General features: G+C 44.4%; 1 protein-coding gene across 2 annotated transcripts in view; it reads left to right on the forward strand.

Moving 5' to 3' along the window:
• Positions 1-20,116, forward strand: part of DPYD (dihydropyrimidine dehydrogenase) — a 660,046-nt gene that overhangs the window by 201,847 nt on the left and 438,083 nt on the right. For both annotated transcript variants that reach the window (XM_066246448.1, XM_066246450.1), the window contains exon 8: positions 1,269-1,356. In XM_066246448.1, coding sequence (XP_066102545.1) covers positions 1,269-1,356 — 88 coding nt within the window. The remainder of the gene's footprint in view (positions 1-1,268; positions 1,357-20,116) is intronic.

Here is a 20,116-nt window from a genome sequence, read left to right on the forward strand (position 1 = left end):
TGTAACAGTAGCACACGGTATAGGATGCTTATTATTAACCACTGTTAACAGTCCGTGTTTACTTCATGTTCTGGTTTAGTCTGTGGCGTTGGATAGGGTCCAGGGTTCTGACACCAGTTTTTAATCTCCCCCTTGGTTGTTGAGCCTGGCTTACAAACTTACCGTCCTTCAGACACTGTTTGGAGAATCAGTGTTTTAGGAAAACAAAGCGGTCCCCTCTGCCAGGGGCCCCTCGTGCTCTCCCTTCCTTCTCTCTGCTCTGTGTACCCCGGTTGTCAGGAGGTCCCCGCGTGCCCGGCGCTGTTCTGAGCCTCTGAGACGCTGCCCGTCTGCCCTTTCTTGTCCTTTTCACCTCGTACTGCGCAGACCGGAGACCATGTGGGGACGGCCTCCCCGACGAGCATAACACACTTACGTCACATGTCCTTGAACCGTGTGACTGTTTCCCCTTCTCCGGTGTGCCGTCCCCGTGGCGAACGGCCGTCGTTCCCTGCGGAGAGGGACTGGGGCCCTCCCTGCCGTCTCTGTCGGCCGGGCTGCTGCCGGGTCCTGCCTCCCAGGACCTGCTCGCCTCTGCCGTCCACGGGTTCCAGTTCTGAAAATTGAGTCCTGTCTGGGGACTGAACAAACTATTGTGGCTTTTAATAGGGGTGACTCCCCTCTGCTTCCCGGCCTGATTCATCTTTCCTGGACAATGGTCCCTATCACCACTCTGTCTTTTTTTTTTTTTTAAGGTCCTTTTGAAATCCTACTTTCTGTCTTTATTCTGATAGCTAAGGCCTGGGCCAGAATGAATCTCTCTGTCCTCTGAATTCTCATAGATCTTTGATCATCACCCCATTTTAAAATTGTATCCACTGCTGTACATCTTCTGCACCAACCTGAACCGCACATTGAGGCGGAAACCGGCTCATTTGGCGCTTTGCGACCCACCGTGCCCGCACGTAGGGCCGTGAACGTCTTAAGCAAGCCACGCAGGTTCACCCAGCTGACATCATTTTGCTTTTCTACTTCATTAAAAGGCAAGAAAATGAATTCAGCTCTTCAGTAAAACGTGTCAGTATTTCATTTACGCATTATGTTGTATGTACATACTGCTGTACTAACAGACAAAATTCCCAGCTGTGTGGAATTATATGAAGCGATAAAATATCCCCTAATTGTTGCGAGCAGTATATATCCAGTTATTGTTCTTTTCGATGTTGAAGATCAAGATTTTATTAATCAGATGCCAAAACATCCTTATTCACGTTTTTTTTTTCTTGTAGATAGTGTGCGGTCAAGGCCTGTCCGTGAATGAAATGACGCTTCGCACTTTGAAAGCCGAGGGCTACAAAGCCGCTTTCGTTGGCATAGGTGAGTAGCTCACTTCTTTTTATCTTATTTTTATTAATTTTAATGCAGTGACTTTGATAAATCAGGGTACCTATGTTCAGAGAAAACATCTCCAGATTATTTTGATATTTGATTATGTTGCATACCCCTCACCCAAAGTCAAATTGTCTTCTGTCACCTTCTATCTGGTTTTCTTTGTGCCCCTCTCCTCCCCCCACCACCCCCCTTCCCCGCCCCCCCCATCACCATCACATTCTTGTCCATGTCTCTGAGTTTCATTTTTATGTCCCACCTATGTATGGAATCATACAGTTCTTAGTTTTTTCTGATTTACTTATTTCACTCTGTATAATGTTATCAGGGTCCATCCATGTTATTGTAAATAAATGATCCGATGTCATCATTTCTTATGGCTGAGTAGTATTCCATAGTATATATGTACCAAAGCTTTTACAGATTGCTCTTTCTAATGCTTCTAAAGCTTCCCGGCCCTGTGTCCAGATTAACTGCCTTCGGACCTGTCTGTGGTTGAAGCTGTGTCTGTTTTGAGGAGAGCAGGTAGACAAGACACTGAGCACAGCCTGGGAGATGGAAGCTTTATTTGGGCTTAGAGATGTTGACACGCTTTTGCTTTCTCTTGATGATAAAACCAGTTGGCTAACTTGAAAATAAAGGACAGCATGGGCATGTCTTCTTATTCTATTCATTTTTCTTAATTTCCTTGAGGTTTTTTTTTTTCCATAGCTCTGAAAGGCACATGGACAATGTGTATGTAGCCACTAAGGCATTCCATGTGTCTTATAGTTTTGTATTTTGCCGAAGTAGCTGAGGGAGATTGGGTTTTCTGATGTGTTTTCCTGTCCGCTCGTTGTTTACTGAGGGACCAGAGAGCACAGCTGGTTTCACCGAGTCTCTGTCTCGTGGACTTCGTGTTCATTCTCGCGCGTGATTGCACTGAGGACCGTGAATGGCACACGCACGGACAGGTCCGTCCGGATGTCTTTTACTTTGTTGCTTCTTCGTTTCCGCACTGGGCGTGTCAGTATCCAAGTGGCGTATCTGCAGAGATGAGAGCTGTTCCTTCCCACACAGGATCACAACACTGCGTCACCCTGCAGGGTCGAGGGTCTGCCCGTCTTCCTCGCCTTTCCGGAGAGAAGTCCTCCGCAGTGCTCCTCAGCCTACCACGCTTCCTGTATCACGATGCCATGTGATCTCTTCCTAGATAACTGCTCCCCGGGCTAAGACTGTCTCTGTCACTCCCTTTATTTATTTATTTATTTATTTTGTATTTTTCTGAAGCTGGAAACGGGGAAAGACAGTCAGACAGACTCCCGCATGCGCCCGACCGGGATCCACCCGGCACGCCCACCAGGGGCGACGCTCTGCCCACCAGGGGGCGATGCTCTGCCCCTCCAGGGCGTCGCTCTGCCGCGACCAGAGCCACTCTAGCGCCTGAGGCAGAGGCCAAGGAGCCATCCCCAGCGCCCGGGCCATCTTTGCTCCAATGGAGCCTTGGTTGCGGGAGGGGAAGAGAGAGACAGAGAGGAAGGGGGGGGTGGAGAAGCAAATGGGCGCTTCTCCTATGTGCCCTGGCCAGGAATCGAACCCGGGTCCCCCGCATGCCAGGCCGATGCTCTACCGCTGAGCCAACCAGCCAGGGCCCACTCCCTTTATTTAGAGGAAAAACTGGTACAGAGAGGAGAGGAAGTTCTCACTCTCTTCTCGCTTCTGATTGTCTGCACCGAACCTCCCTTCTTTCAGAAGCTTGAGAGCCGCTGTCGTCGCTATTGATCTATATCATCTTCATTTGAGCACCAGAGTCATTGTGTAGCTCAGGGACAGGAGGCGGTGAGGTCTGATATGTTTCCTAGTTTCCGTTTTTAGAGGCCGCCTGGTGCCCCTGGTTTTACTTTCTAACTTTACGGTGCTGCGTTGAGGATGTTAACGGAAATAAGGCAAGGACCTATCTAGTACCGTCTACTAATGTCCGCAGTATTGGGTCAGCAAGTCGCTGTTACGCTCAACAAGCGCCTGTTCAAAAAAAACCTCTCAGTTAATAATCCATGGGAAATTTAGTCAGCCAACGGGTCAGAGACCCTGGGGATGTTTTCAGACAGCGACGTGAAGTTCCCCGCTGTGGTTTTCTACGACAGTCTTAGGTGAGAGGCGTGTGCTTCACTAATGGTGCCGTGCAGTTTTGTGTATCCCTCCGAGCGCTGTCTACAAAGAATCTCCGTGCTAAAGGGATAAGAAGCAAATCAATGTCCAATACATCGACACATCTCCAACTCGCCTGCCTGCGTAAGAAGCAAGTGGTAACAAAATTTGAAATAATAAAATGGTTTGTCGCTCTGAGGGGTTTCTGCTCTAGCATTATCTTCTATCTGGAAGAATCGATAATGGTTCAGTTTTCTTTTTCCTCCTTTTATTTCATTCCATTAAGGCCCCTTACATATGTCGCTTGGTAATTGTACATCCATTCACAGTGCGCCGTTTGACTCTGCACTGCGGTGTGAAGGCGGCATCGACATCGTGGGGACCTTCCACATTTATGTGGCTGTTCATTTTCATGATGGAAAGTGAATCTTTTGACATTTTGATGTAATGATGGGTAGAATGCAGTTACATTCCACTTCATATGTTCTATGAATATATACAAGGTGGTTTCATCTCATCAAAAGTAGGAAAGGTGGAGGGAGGGAGGGAGGAAGGGAGGGAGAAAGGATGGGAGGGAGGAAGGAAAGGAAGGGAAGGAAGGGAAGGGAAGGAAAGGGAGGGAGGGAGGGGGAAGGGAGGGAGGAAAGGAGGAAGGGAGGGAGAATGGATGGGAGGGAGGAAGAGAAGGAAGTGAAGGAAGGAAGGAAGGAAGGAAGGAAGGAAGGAAGGAAAGGAGCTATCTGTAGAAGACAAATAGCCCCTTCCTCTAGTGATTGTGTGTTGGACACTCGTGATCCCAGAGGTAGGGGTTTATGACAGTTTGATGACCACAGGGCTGCCTGTCACTTGGACAGCCTCACCTCCATTTTGGGATGGCAGCTGTAGCGTTCAGGGCACTGGTGTGGTCACGTTAAGAAAGGAGAATAATAGCAGCCTAAACAGAACATTCATCTGCTTCCCCGCGTCCGACAGGGCGAGCCGGCCTCGGCGTCTGGTCTTCCTCATTGGTCCGTAGGCTGCGACGCTGCCCACATAGCCGCTAACAGAAATGGTAGCCAGGGAGGGGGGCTCTTTTCCTTTTAAGTTGATGACCCAGAAGTTGCATATATATATGCATATATATATATCATATATATATATATGATATATATATATCACCTCTGTTTTTCTCTCATTGTCTACCTCCTGGTCACATACGCATGCCTAGCAGCAAAGGATGCTGGGAAATAGAGCCGTCAGCTGGGTAGACGAATGCCTCATTAAACTGCTGTTATCACAGAAGAAGAGGATGGTGAGAGATAACTAGAGAGAAAGAAAGGGAAGTTCTCCGTTGTAGCAAATATCATCCTCACTGGTATTTGACGCAGGGGTCAGCAAAGCACTTAGTAATGGCGGAGGAGCCAACTCCTGCAACTGGGTGCTCACAGATCGGTCACATAGTTCACCTAATGAAAATGAAGTCTTTTCTCTTTCAACAGTTGGAAATTCCGTATTGTGGATCTTCCATATTTTTAAGTACTATCCATCTGTGATAGTTTAAGAGGAAAATGATTTTATTGTTAGTAAATATAATTTAGGACGTTTAGCTGGATAAAATTTCTATTGTGCTAATAGGGGATGTGCTCTCATGTTTTTTGATTTTTTTTTTTTTTTCATTTTTCTGAAGCTGGAAACGGGGAGAGACAGTCAGACAGACTCCCGCATGCGCCCGACCAGGATCCACCCGGCACACCCACCAGGGGCGACGCTCTGCCCACCAGGGGGCGATGCTCCGCCCATCCTGGGGTGTCGCCATGTTGCGACCAGAGCCACTCTAGTGCCTGAGGCAGAGGCCAAGGAGCCATCCCCAGCGCCCGGGCCATCTTTGCTCCAATGGAGCCTTGGCTGCGGGAGGGGAAGAGAGAGACAGAGAGGAAAGTGCGGCGGAGGGGTGGAGAAGCAAATGGACGCTTCTCCTATGTGCCCTGGCCAGGAATCGAACCCGGGTCCTCCGCACGCTAGGCCGACGCTCTACTGCTGAGCCAACTGGCCAGGGCATGTTTTTTGATTTTTAATATTGTGTATGATACTGCTGGTGAAAAGTTGATTGCTTTTAGGGTGTTTTTTTTTTTTTAACCCCTAACTAATGCTAACAGAGTCTTTTGAAGGAACTGCCGTGTTTTTTGCTCCATAAGATGCACCTTTTTTCGCCAAAAAAGTGGAGGGGAAAATGCCTGTGCATCTTATGGGGCAAAAAATACGGTATTTTGTTAAATGTATATTTTAACACATCATTTGGTTCAAAAAATTTTTTTTCTTATTTTCCTCCTTAAAAACCTAGGTGCATCTTATGGAGCAAAAAATATGGTATTTCACTGTATATACATCACCCTGAGATGTGAAGACTTGTATTTCTCTGCCCAGGAAAGATTTAGTGTTTTTCAAAGTGGAATAAGAGAACTGTGTCATATTCAGTATTGGTTGTGTTGTTGGGAGACAAGTGGGATTTTTTTAAAAGATGCTAAAATTTGGTGTTTTTATTCAGATAAGTGCAGCAGCACAGTATGGTCCCGTCAGCGTTCAGAAATAGAGCTGGAACATCCACGGTGAAAGGGCCTTTTCAGAACATTGGATGGTTCTCTTGGGTTGGTATTGAAATCAATATAATGAACGACAACCATCATTTCATTTCTTTTTTTATTATTTTACAAGAATGAACACAGAAGGACAAAAAATATCAGAGTGGGCTGTACACGGTTGAAATGAGTGCTACTTCGTGAAGAACGTGCTTCATTTGGGTGTGTGTTTGTTTTTGAGGGGGTGTGCCTGCACACACACACACACACACATACTACAAAATATGAGAAATGTGTTTTTAACCCTTTGAGGGGTGAGTTCTTTTCATGCTGACTGACCCCCGGGAGTGAGTTGTTTGTTTGTTTTTTTTTCCAAAAAATGAAATTAGTTCCAGTTATAGTTTTATTAACTTAAAAGCATGTTTGTTTGCTAACCAATTTATGGAAACAAGAAGAACGTGTGTTTGCCTTTTTTTAGTGTTGCCTTCCACACATACGCTCGTACTCTGGACGGTCCGGGGATGCGAGGACGCACCTGAACGTTTGTCCTGCTCAAAGGGTTAAACGTGGCTTAGCAGTCGGCATTTGAAAGCCACCGCTGTATGTTCAAAGACCCTGGAATACTAACTGCCATCCCCCCAACCTGCCCAACACCTATCTGTACGGAGTAGCTGTTGAGTGAATTTAATAAGTAGTGAACGGCTGCACGGTTCCAGGCACTGTGCTAAAATTAAAACGATATAGAAATATGAGCTTAGTGTTTAACTTGATTTTAATGCCGATCGTGAAGCCCCTAAAAGATTCAAGCAAAGCGACCCTGCGGTGTGAGGAGGGAGCGGTGGTGGGGCGGGCTGGGTGTGCGCATCGGCTTCTTCCCTCCTGCCGGTTCTTCCGGTGGCCACGTCCCAGAGCTGCTCTTGCAGGAGACTGAAGAGTTGCACCCTCGTCTTTGCTTCAAAAAGAGCCCTGTGACTTTCTCTCTTCTGATTGCCCGTGTTCTGCTAGCTGACCTCTTGCATCCTCACAAGATACGGCAGTCCTGAGGTTAGACAGACGCGCCCGTAAGAGGAAAACTGTGCACTAAGGGACGAAACGTTACCTATTCTTCTGACACGTTTCCTTTCTTTCCTGAATGTTTTGTTTGCGGTACTTAGGATAAAGAAAGGATTACTGGGGAAACCGCAGTAAAATCCATTAACTCGGTCACCATGGACACAGTGGGAGTAGGAACGGCAGGAAGATAGACAGACAGCTCCTGTGTCCCCACCAGACGCTTTACTGCTGTCTACCCCAAAGATTTTCCTGGAGTTCATTCACTTCTCGCTGTCCCTGTCCCCCTCCCTTGACGCTCCTGGACCACTGCTGTGACCAGCCCTTCGGTCTCTCCGGCCACAGGTATGCAAAGGACAGAAGTGGTGATCTTCCTGACGTTAGATCTCATCGTGACATCCCGTCCTTAATTCTCCCCTCCACCCCCACCCCCGTTTTGTCACGGACACAGTTAGGAAGGGGGCTCTTCATGTTGTCTCGGGTCCCTTTATTAAATGGTGAATTTTAGTCATTTTTGACCGCATCTCAGTATTTCTTATCTGAGTTTCTGGATGTGGTGTTGCCGGGACCAAGAGCCATCCCTGTTTTCCTATGCAAGCTCTTAGCTTCCCGGTCCTTTTATCTCCTTCCTGTCCTTCCCATCACCATCACCGTCACCCTAAGGATCCGCTCCTGAGTGTAAGGATCCGCTTCTGATCCGCAGGCGCTATTCAGCCTGGAGGAGAGGAGTAAGCCACTCCCTCGCCCCCCCCGCCCCCCCATCCCACACCATTATGTTCCTGTTCCCTTCTGAACATCCAGACTGGACTTCAGACCAGATCCTAGCATTCCTCTCCCTGGATGTCTTACGATGGACTGGTTACTGGTTACACGTTTGTTTCCGCCACTAGAAGTTCGGTGCCTACTGGCTGAATATTCGGTTTGCCTTATTCACAGGTGTTTGATGTCTTGCAGGGAGCCTGATACTCAGTGGGAACTCCATAGTATTCAGTTATTGATTTTGAATGTAACCGTTTTTTGACTATTTGCCAAAATAAGTTAAACATGTTGGCAATTTGGGTGGTATTGTAACACCAGCCAAACCCAGGAGGAAAGAGAGATTACATCACTATAAAGTGGGTATTCTGCTACACCTGAAGTAAAAGGGGCAATGGTGTTCTTGCTGAGGATATTGGTAGTGGCAGGATTAATAGGTAAAACAGTCCATGCTTAATTGTGTTGTGTTTTTTTTTTTCTTCCCTGCTCAATGTTAATGTAATCTATGTGATTAACTCTTGCAATAACCCTTGAGGTAGATATTGTTAACTCCATTTTATGGCTGAGAAAATGAAGATTAAGAGAACTAGTAAATGGCAACAAAAACACAGAAAGTGAATTTTATAGGCAAGGTAGGAAAAATGTAACAAATGCAAATATCCATATTTCAACATAAAAAAAAAAAACTGACAGACACAACGACTCAAAGTTGAGAGGTTAGGTAATGACAGCTGCCCAAGTCTCTGACCGAGGATCCTGGACATGGGACCTCATTCTATGCAAGGGTCAGTCTTTATTAATTATTAGTCTCACTGTGCTCATTGTTGCCACCAATTGGTGTGTTTTTTTCCGGTTAGCATCAGAGAAGACTATTTTTTAAAATAGGATAATTCCCAAATATTGTAACAGCTGAAGAAGAGTTCATTACAATTAAGAAAACCCATGGAGAGATGGAAGTATTAAATTTGCAACAGTGTGGCCTTTATTTAAATCTCCTGTGCCTTCTCAGAGCCAGAATTCTTCTTTGTAAAAGTTATTCTTAATTAGCTTCATCAGGAGTTTCTAAATTATACACAATCAAGTGCACTTTCTATTTATTTAGAAGGAAATGGAATAGTGGTTTTAGACCACCTTTTCTTTTTTTATACTTGGGTCCACAGATTAAAAACTGACGTTGTTTAGGGATTATGCACACTTCTGAGTAGATTACCTTAAAATAATAAACCGGACTTAATCTAAGCCATATATATATTTTGCCAATCCACTTTTTTTTATTTGTAATATTGTCTAATCTAGTGTCACTTCCGAGCACTCAGATATAATTGTGAGATGGTTTCCAAGAAATCAGAACCGAGGGAAATAGAATTCCAGCTGAGAGTTCATTAAATCATCACTTAATGAGCTCCAGCAAAGCCCGCAGAAGGAGATCAAATAGATGTGGGCCAATTATCCTTTGATCCTATTAGCATTTCTATAGAAAGTGCATCTTAATCTGCAGAATCAGGTCGTCGGGGCTGGTCCGCCTTACAAGCACATTGAAGGGAGAAGAAGAGAATTGGAGGGAGTACTGGCTGGGTCTCTTTAGAAGCACTTGAGTTAACAGACCTGGGTTCCTGAAGCCCCATATCCTGAAGACACACAGCTAAACCCACGGTGACGACCTCTCCATCTCCCTGTGGTGATGCCACATTCACCGGCCTGACTCTGACTCCCAGATGGTTTCATCAATTTCATCACCTCGGAGACAGTGCTGCTGGTCACGCCAGGAAGCAGTCCTGGTCCCTGTCGTGGTGTCTTTGTGGCCCCCAAATCGCTCTGCTTCAATGAGTACCAGGATGCTTTAATAGGAAGAACTCCCCACACGAGGTAGCGTTTCTTAGAAACAAGCTGTAAACGGCTCACATATTTTCAGTGGCTGTGACTGCTTTCAGAATAACTGCAGTGTTCTCAGTGTGACTGGCAGCTGGCAACAACCGCAGTCCGAATCTGTGGTCTCGGCCGAAATCTGCCCTGTGGCCGCCTCTGCCTCCACCGGCTGTCCTGTCCAGCGCCCCCTCAGAAGCACCCTGTGCTCTCCCCGGGACACCCCGGTGCACACTCTTCCCATGATGGGGATACTTTTCAGTCACATGGGAAAAACAGATTCTTCTGTGCCACAGAGTGGGGCAAAGCATGTTGTAGTTGACCCTCTGGTCGACTCCAAAAATGTACTGAATTCAAGACTAGTTATTTCAGTTTATGTGAGGTTTTTTTTTCAGACTTGACCTGATTCAAGTGTGGCTTTATGCTATTTGGATACATTTAAAATAGATAGATAGATGATAGAACTAAACATGAGAAGGCAAACAGATTAATAATGAAAAATTAATTTTGGAAGGTTTAATAATCACTTATTATCTCGATCATTAAAGTAAGAACATGTTCAGCCTTGGATGGTTGGCTCAGTGGTAGAGCACTGGCCTGGCATGTGGAAGTCCCGGGTTCGATTCCCGGCCAGGGCACACAGGAGAAGCGCCCATCTGCTTCTCCACCCTTCCCCCTCTCCTTCCTCTCTGTCTCTCTCTTCCCCTCCCGCAGCCAAGGCTCCACTGGAGCAAAGTTGGCCCCAGGCGCTGAGGACGGCTCCACGGCCTCCACCTCAGATGCTAGAATGGCTCCGGTTGCAACGGAGCAACACCCCAGATAGGCAGAGCATTGCACCTTAGTGGGCATGCCAAGTGGATTTTGGTCAGGCACATGCAGAAGTCTGTCTGACTGCTTCCCACTTCTCACTTTGAAAAAAATACAAAAAAGAACCCCAAACATGTTTAGTGTATAGACTAAAGTGATTTCTAACAAAAATTGCACTGACAAGCCAAATTAATTATTAGAGCTCTGTGTCCATGTGAAGTTTCCTTCTGCTAGTGTCTGTTGAAATCGGTGATTCATAGGTTACTCCAGGGAAAGGTGAATCATTGCTGTGTCTTATTTTTCCCCTTTCAATGTGTGTTTGGTAGTTATTGACCAGAATTTTTGGTAGGAAGATTTGGGGGTTATAATACAGGATCATATGGGGACTAGTGAAGACTGAACAAGTCTCTAATGATTGGTCTAACAGTGAGGTTTCCTGTTCGAGTGGTACCAATGGTTTCTGTTTCTCTGCCACTGTTTTTCCAGTATTTTTACGTGTGTTTTTCCCCCTTGCATATGTGTGTGTGAATGTGGGTAAACACCTATCATGCGTGTACAAATATGTGTATGTTATATATATGTGTGTGTGTGTGTGTATGTACTGCTCAAAAAATTAGGGGATATTTCAAAATGAATATGAAGCTATAAAAAGCATTTGATTTCTTGTTTTTGAGACAGAGACAGAGAGAGGGACAGATAGGGATAAACAGACAGGAAGGGAGAGAGATAAGAAGAAGTATCAATTCCTTGTTGCGGCACCTTAGTTGTTCATTGACTGCTTTCTCATACGTGCCTTGACTGGGGGGCTACAGCAGACCGAGTGACCCCCTCGCTCAAGGCAGTGACCTTGGGCTCAAGCTGCTGAGCCTTGCTCAAACCAGATGAGCCCATGCTCAACCCGGTGATTTTGGTGTTTCAAACCTGGATCCTCCATGTCCCAATCCGTCACTCTTATCTGATGCGCCAGCACCTAGTCTGGTACATTTGATTTTTTTTTTTTTTATTAAACAAGAACATCAGAAAAGCAAACGACAAATCAAAGAAAGTTATTTGATTATGCAAATGAGATGCAAAATCAACTGTGATCTCATTGATGGAAAATGCACTGTATACAAAAGGCTGAAAGTCCTGGAGTATCTGCACGTTCCCTGATCCCCTAATTTTTGTGAGCAGTGTATATATATATACACATATATGTATATAAATATACCCCTTTAAAGAAAATTTTATATAGTACATGTGTGTTAGGAAAGAGATTATTAATTGAGGAAGAAAATGGTTTACTTTAAAAATATTATCTTGGGGTCCTCACAAAAAAAAAAGTATCCTTAGTTAGAATTAACCTAAGGTATAGTTTATAAAATTGATGCTTTTTCGTGGAGTCATGCTCATCTCATAAAGTGAGATATGAATTTACTCTCTTTTTCTCAGTAATTAATAAAATTCTCCTGAAAAAAAAAATCAATTTTCCCATAACTTTTTACTTTTAAGTTTGTTTCTTCCCTAGGGCATTGTTCCTGGCTTTCTGTATTATCTGTTTTATCAAAATGAGTGTTAGCATATGCCATTATACATTTAGAAGTTAAATTTTATGGGGTGAAACAAAAAAAAAAGAATAAAAAGAAGCATTTTATTGGAACAGAGTTGGAACAAGAAGGATGATACCTTGATTGAATGTTAGCTTTATTGCTTATTTGTAATTAAAACAAAAGCAATATCTCCTGAGCTTCTTACAACGAAGTGAGTGATTATTTATTAAACAGATATGCTGGAGACCTACAGAATTACTATGCCCTTAAGCGTATAAAATAAAACCAACACAACGCTGGTTTGAGCCGGTTCGTCCAGCTGGAAGTTACACTCAGGTTGTAATTAATTGCTTTGAAAAGGAGTTAATTCCATCAGGTCACTGAATAACCCCCGTTCGTAAATTATTCTGACAAACATATTATTTGCAGAAATACAGGGACAGTAGCATTTTAGCAATTTGTAGTCCTTAGCAACACCCTGCATTCTGCTTAAGTACGGTGATAGAATCAGCCACCCTGCTATTAGAGGATATTATTATTAGGAAAAATGTAGGGCATTGTATACATTGAAAATGGAAGATAAATTCATCTCGGAGCATATTATGTTGTGCTAGCGGAGCTTTGTAGCCGGGGCCAGTGGGAAAATTGGACGGCCACGTGAATGTACAGTGCTGTGCAGGGGGTGGCAGGCATGGAGGAAATGCAGGCAGACGAGACAGAGATGGGAGAACAGCCCAAACGTGTGCAGAACTTGTGCGAAACGCAGCGAGGGGCAGCCAGGCTGAGCATTCCTGCGAAGGCTTGCCTTCTCCCACCGTGTGCATGGACTTTATTTGTATATGTTTCTAGGTCAACTCCATAGCATGATGTGATTGGGGGGAAAAGATAAAAAGAGCAAGCTGAAAAAGTCTTATTTGCTCATTTGAGGAACGAGGTGGTTCATTCTGAGCTAAGCCTGCAGGCTAATAGTGTAGTCAGAGGGCAGGGGTTCTGATTTCTGCCAAAGATTAATGAGCCGTATGTTAAAGCACAACAGTTCGATATACATGGTGCGGAAACTACTTCTCCTTATGGATGGATCTTTTTAAACTACAGTTGTTCGGAGAAACAGATAACGGATGCATGTCCATTCCTGGCAACAAGGGGCGGATGCCACCTCCGCCCCCACCCCCACCCCCATTTCTGCCCCTCCCCCTCACTAAATGCACACACTGTATTCTGTCATAGGGAAAGATCATGGGATAGTTCCCCAAATCTCCCAGAGTGCCAACTTACGGGCAGCCTGTTTGGACATATACTATCACATCAAAAATGATACATGCATTCCGCAAGCATGTACCAGTCATCTGAACTAGGGATAAAAAAACCTTCGAGCCTGACCTGTGGTGGCGCAGTGGATAAAGCGTCGACCTGGAAATGCTGAGGTTGCCGGTTCGAAACCCTGGGCTTGCCTGGTCAAGGCACATATGGGAGTTGATGCTTCCAGCTCCTCCCCCCTTCTCTCTCTCTCTGTCTCTCTCCTCTCTCTCTCTCTGTCTTTCCCTTTCCTCTCTAAAATGAATAAATAAAAAATTAAAAAAACAACAACAACAAAAAAAAACAAACCTTCGAGATCTTTATAATTCCCAGCCATCTTCCTTCTCACCACGAAGTGGTCGTCCAGTTACAGAGGCAGTGAAAGTTGGGAGCAGGGAGTTCCAGGTTAGACAGACCAGAGTCTGACCTGTGTGCCTCCTATGGGCTGTGTGCCTGTGTACTGTTCACCCCCCACCACCACCACCACTGAGAGGTTTCCTTGTCTTCTAAGTGGAGGTGAAAACTGGCCTCACAGGGGTCACTCTGATGATTCAGGTAATTTAACCCAGGGCTGTGTGCCGCGGGCTCAGTGGTGGTTAGTATAATTTCATTAAATTCAAGGATTTACCTGAGAAGAAGGATTTGTGACCATTAGCTCGGTTAAAACACAACTCTTAGGAAAACAGAAGAAAATGAAACAAAATTAAGATTTGAGAAACAAATTAGACTCACTCAAAATGAAAACTTCTCCTCAGAGATTTACAATATAGACTTGGTCAAAATGAAAACTTCTCAAGTGAAATGACCATATTGGTAGAGAATATTCACAAGATACACTAGTTTATATAGACAACAATACAATAATAAATAATAATACCATAATAAACTCTATGCTTCATGTACTCACAACTCTGAACCTACTTTGCCCCACCCTCTATATATGCCTGATAATTTGTATATTTTCAGAATATGCAAGGAGTTCTTTACAGAATATAAGATAAACAACCCAGCTTAAAAAGTTTAAACAGATAAATGAACATAGAGATACAATAATACGTAAGATGGTCAGCATCATTAGTCGTTAGAGAAATGCAAATGAAAAGCACAAAGGAAACCACTTCAGCCTATCAGAATGACTAAAGTTAAGATTACTGTTACTAAAGATTACAAGGGTGGGAAGTCCTGGACTTGCTTGTCAGAGTGTATGTCATACTTTAGGAAACAGTGTAGCACTGTTTTATATAGTCAAACACTCACCTACCCTGATGTATTGATGTCACTCCTAGATATTTAACCAAGAGAAACAAAACCATGTCCACAAAGACTCCTACATTAAAATGCATATTAGCCCCTAACTGGAAGCAAACAGACAAAAAACACAAATGTCCATCTACAGATGCATGGATTACTGTACACACATTCTGCCATGTTCACTCCAGGGAACACTGCTACCCAGCAACCAGAGGGAACGAACAACTGATTTGCAACAACACGAATGAATCTTCTAAGAAGATGTGTTGAACAAAAGTCAGGGGTGCAGCTTGTTGGGCATTCAATAAAGGGAGAGTCGTTGTCCTTGACTTGATGATGGCAATCTCCCTGGGTGCAAAGTACCATAACTACAGTGCAATGCGGAGATGTGTACAGTCATCGAGAGGTGCCCAGGGTGTGGCAGGGGCACACTGGGGATGCCCAGCGTTATCCATGCCCCTAAGGAATTTATGTGTCAAAATGTTTATTGGGGCGCAGAAATAGAGTTACGGAAACTGACTAGAGGGTGTTTGAGTTGAAAGGATTATTAGGAGTGAGCAGGAAAAGAGGGCTTGGAGGGAAGGGGTCCTTCCTGGTGGAGGACTCCGGGGAGCAGGTGCTCAGGAACTAGCCTGATGAAGCCTGTGGATGTTCAGTGTTCCCAGAGTGTTCGAGCCCTGATTGTGGTACTTGTGGGCTGGAGAGTTAGGCAAAAAGCAGGTCATGGGGGCCTGCTTGTCCTGCTGGGGAACGTGGGCTTTCCCTGTGTTGAGTATAAGAACTGATGGGAAGATGTTAAGCTCCGTTGTCTCTCTGGACAGAGAATTGTAGAGTAACAGCACTGGACACGTGGAGTCTAGCTCGGGAGCTGTTACACAGTGCAGGGGAGAGATGATTAGAGCTTCAGCTTGGACAAAGGATGGATCACACAACCTATATTAGATCTACATGCTTAGGTCTTTTTTCTTGTGATTTAAAATCGCGAACCTTAATGAGAACATCGGGAAATAACTGGTCACTTAATAAATAGCTATTGGGATTATACAGTCTTTTGCTTCTAAATTTTTCTATCTTGAGGTTTTTAATGCTGTATTACTCTCTGTGTACATAGTATAAAACCTAACATTATTATAACAGTCAAAACGATTCTTTTCAACCCCAAAAAGCTATGTTATCCCAGCAGAGGCATTTTGAAATGATATATTTTGATCAGCATTTGCAAGTTATATAAGATTATTTCTATAATTGGTTTTCAAGGCATTTTCTCATATTTATTTCCTTGAATATTAAAGCTCATTAGGAAATGTATATTTAGATATGTAGAGAAGATTAATTTCTAAAACTTAAAGTAAACATGACTAATTGAAATGTTTAATGGAGCATTAACAAGAATTGAGTTCTGGAATCACCAAACAAAATGTTTTCTCGGTCTTGTTCTTATGAATTATTTGATGTTAAACTACAGGTACTATCTGTAGAATAAAACTAATAGAATCTTAGGAATAGGAACAAGAAACTAAATAACTGCTTTAGGTACAGTCCTAGAGTTTCATGTGAAACTCAAGAGCGTAATTATGTATGTTTTAACAACGATTGAGGAAAGCTCTGGAGAATGGTGGTAATAACAGATGATCTGAGAAGAATTTAGGAAGCAGCTAGTCTTCAATATTCCCCATTAGTTACATGATAAATACATGTCTAATTGGAATGTTTATCGATGTTATCCTACCAGTTTCCTGATACCACTATTAAGAGAAAAATGCATTGTACACTGTTTTTTTGATCACCTGTTTTTCCTTTGTTAGGAAAATATCTTTGATGAGACATGTCTGTGACCACAAGATGGACGGTTGTTCATTTATATACACTATATTAAAATTGAAACCAGTTGCTTCCTCAGTCATGGCAGTAGGATGTGATGTCATTGACTGACAGGAGCCCTGACTCTGTCAAAGACATAATTTGGTTTTATATAGTACATTTGCCTACATGAAATATTGATAACTTCAAAAATCCCCAGTGTGAGGCAACTCCCGGGCAAGATTGCCTATGTTAGAATTTCAAAATTTAATTTAAAACGGCAAATTTTAATAGTTGGTAAATACCTCCAGAAAGCTGGAGCTGGTTATTTTTCTGTCCTACGTATTACTAATTGAACAGGGAAAGTGTTAAAGAATACAGTTATGCAACAGGCTTAAGAAATGACAACCGAATTTGAAATCAGGCTCAAGTTCATCCTTAGAGAGTATGATAGATCAAAGAAAGAAACTTCACACCTACAAATGCATGTTGTAGTTCTATTCAGTCTTTTGAAAAGAAACTGGAAAAGTTCTCAAGCATTAGCACCAAGTAAGATATGGAAATTCTTATTTTTATAATTAGTGAGACTTCCATTAAATTCAGTGGGACTTCTATTTGGAAAATGCCGGGCAGAATTTACTTATTTATTTATTCTTTCTGAAGATATACATTTGCTGCTCAGGTCAAATAGACCCATAAAGAACTACATCTTTTGTAAAAATTACTATTCAACGTTTTCTATTATAGTGGTCAGGAAATTAGATATATTGAATGGGGTCATAAAATTCCTTGAAGAATTTTGTGATAAAGAAGTAGCGTGTCTCTCCTGATGAACTGGTAAACTTTCTTTCATCAGCTATTGATAGCAATGGTAATTTATGATAATTTCATTTGCCTGCATTGCAAGGAAGCCCGGAGTTAATTGTAGTGTTCAGTCATTGTAGTTATCCAGCAATTCTATTAGGTCACCTCAAACGCATTATGGAAGCAGGAGAGTATATCTTATAGCATCATATTCTGTAACCTTTTGGACTCTATGTAAATGTATGAATGGCATCTTTACTTACATATGTGTGTATATAGAGAGAGAGAGAATCATGCTAGTTCCTGAACACCTGCATATATATATATACATATATATCATACACACACACACACACACATATATATATATATTGGTGACAGAGACAGAGACTGAGAGAGGGACACATAGGGACAGACAGACAAGAAGGGAGAGAGATGAGAAGCATCAATTCTTTGTTGCGGCACCTTAGTTGTTCATTGACTGCTTTCTCATACGTGCCTTGACCAGGGGCTTCAGCAGACTGAGTGACCCCTTGTCCAAGGCAATGACCTTGGGCTCAAGCTGGTGAGCCTTGCTCAAACCAGATGAGCCCACGCTCAAGCCGGCAACCTCGGGGTTTCGAACCTGGGTCTCCACGACCCAGTCTGCGGCTCTATCCACTGCGCCATTGCCTAGTCTACCCTGTTAATTTTTGAAACCGTTGGGTTAGCTGAGGTAGGATGGGGGTGGTAAATTGGAGGTGAGTCATTGTGCATGCCTTCTAGAGCACACGCAGGATACTGATCACTGCTAGACATCTAGAGAGTCAAACACTTTAAGCCCACAGTCTCAGAACTGAAGTCCTATTATGTAGAATAAGGGCATTTTTTTTTTGTATTTTTCTGAAGCTGGAAACAGGGAGAGACAGTCAGACAGACTCCCGCATGCGCCCGACTGAGATCCACCCGGCACGCCCACCAGGGGCGACGCTCTGCCCACCAGGGGGCCATGCTCTGCCCCTCCGGGGCGTCGCTCTGCCACGACCAGAGCCACTCTAGCACCTGGGGCAGAGGCCAAGGAGCCATCCCCAATGTCTGGGCCATCTTTGCTCCAATGGAGCCTTGGCTGCGGGAGGGGAAGAGAGAGACAGAGAGGAAGGAGGGGGTGGGGGTGGAGAAGCAAATGGGCGCTTCTCCTATGTGCCCTGGCCGGGAATCGAACCCGGGTCCCCGCACGCCAGGCCAACGCTCTACCGCTGAGCCAACAGGCCAGGGCCATATAAGGGCATATTATGCTTATTCTTAGTTGAGTACTTTTGTGTCTGGGAAGAATAAAATTTCAGCATCATCACACACCAGGAAGCTAATATAGAGATGTTACCAGTTCTCTGCTAGAAGGAGATATAAGGAGGAGAGAATCATAAAGGAGTAGGGGGTGACCTTGTGAAATGTAAGGGCAAGAACATACGTGCCATTGACATCCTGACGGCCAAAGACAACTTGTACCCATTTCCATCATATTACTCAACTGTGTGACGTATTTTTAACAATTACTGTTGGTCCAGGAGCTATGCTCGTCACTGGAGATTCAACGATTCCTCTGGGCATACCCTCTTCCCAGGGAAATTCGTGAATTTTTAGAGAAGAGATAATTACTGTACTCGAGTCCAGAGGGAGAACAGAGACAGTATGTAACGACCGTGTCAAGGAGTGGGGACCTTAATCTAGGAGACTGGGAAGCTGGCTAGAGAAGCTGAAACAAGCCCATGACTGACAGCGAAGGTGGTGTCCACCAGAACACAGACACCTGGAGGGACAGAGTGAACTTGAAAACGGTGACAAAGATGGGGTGACGTGGTCCTAGGATGCATGCTGAGGAGTGAGAGGGGAAATGACAGTGAATAGGGTGAGAGGCGGGAAATGGGTCAGTGATTACGGGCCGTATGTGACGTTAACATGTTCATGGAGTTTGGGTTGATCTCAGAGGCCGTGGAGGGACATCTGAACTTTGGGACTGATGTCATCAGGGTCCTCCTGCCTTAGGCCTTGGTCCTCAGGAGGGTCACCACACAAAAAATAAAACTGCAATGGGACTGTCCCTGTGTAGGGTCAGCTGAGGCCTGAGTGTCATCACGGTGACCTGCTTCTCAGGTGGCTTTCCTGACTGCGGGTCCCTGAACCTCCATCTATAAAACGATGCTGCAAAACTTTACACAGTTGTTGATATTTATGCCTGACCAGGTGGTGGCGCAGTGAATAGAGCATCAAACTGGGATGCGGAGGGCCCAGGTTCAAAAACCGAAGGTCGCCCGACTTGAGTGCAGGTTCATCCGGCTTGAGCATGTGCTCACTGGCATGAGTGTGGGGTCAGTGCCTTAAGCATGGGATCATCGACATGACCCCAGGTCACTGGCTTGAGCCCAAATGTTGCTGGCTTGAGCAAGAGCTCACTCACTCTACTGGAGCACCCCCAGCACCTCGGTCAAGGCACATACGAGAAAGCAATCAATGAACAACTAAGGTGCCGCAACAAAGAATTGATGCTTCTCATCTCTCTCCCTTCCTGTCTGTCTGTCCCTATCTGTCCCTCTTTCTCTCTCTCTTACTGTCTTTGTAAAACAAACAAACAAACAAACAAAAAACTTCACACAGTTTTCATGACAAATTTCCTGGGAAAGGAGTCCCTGTCAGCATGTGTAGCTGTGAGCCCAGACCCTTCCTGGAAGAGGGTTTATGGATGGTCCCTCCAGACGGCATTGTGATGGGTGAAATACGTACAACACGTTTTCCTCACGGTTAATTGCAGGGTGAGACCCCCAGTTCATTAACTCGCGGTGAGATGAGATGCTGCCATGATTGCTGGCTTGACTGTGCCTAGCTCAGGATTTGTTAGTCAGTGACGGTAAATAACACGACACTGGTTTTGACGAG

This window comes from Saccopteryx bilineata, chromosome 11 (genome assembly GCF_036850765.1).
Source record: "Saccopteryx bilineata isolate mSacBil1 chromosome 11, mSacBil1_pri_phased_curated, whole genome shotgun sequence".
NCBI classification, from domain to species: Eukaryota; Metazoa; Chordata; class Mammalia; order Chiroptera; family Emballonuridae; genus Saccopteryx; species Saccopteryx bilineata.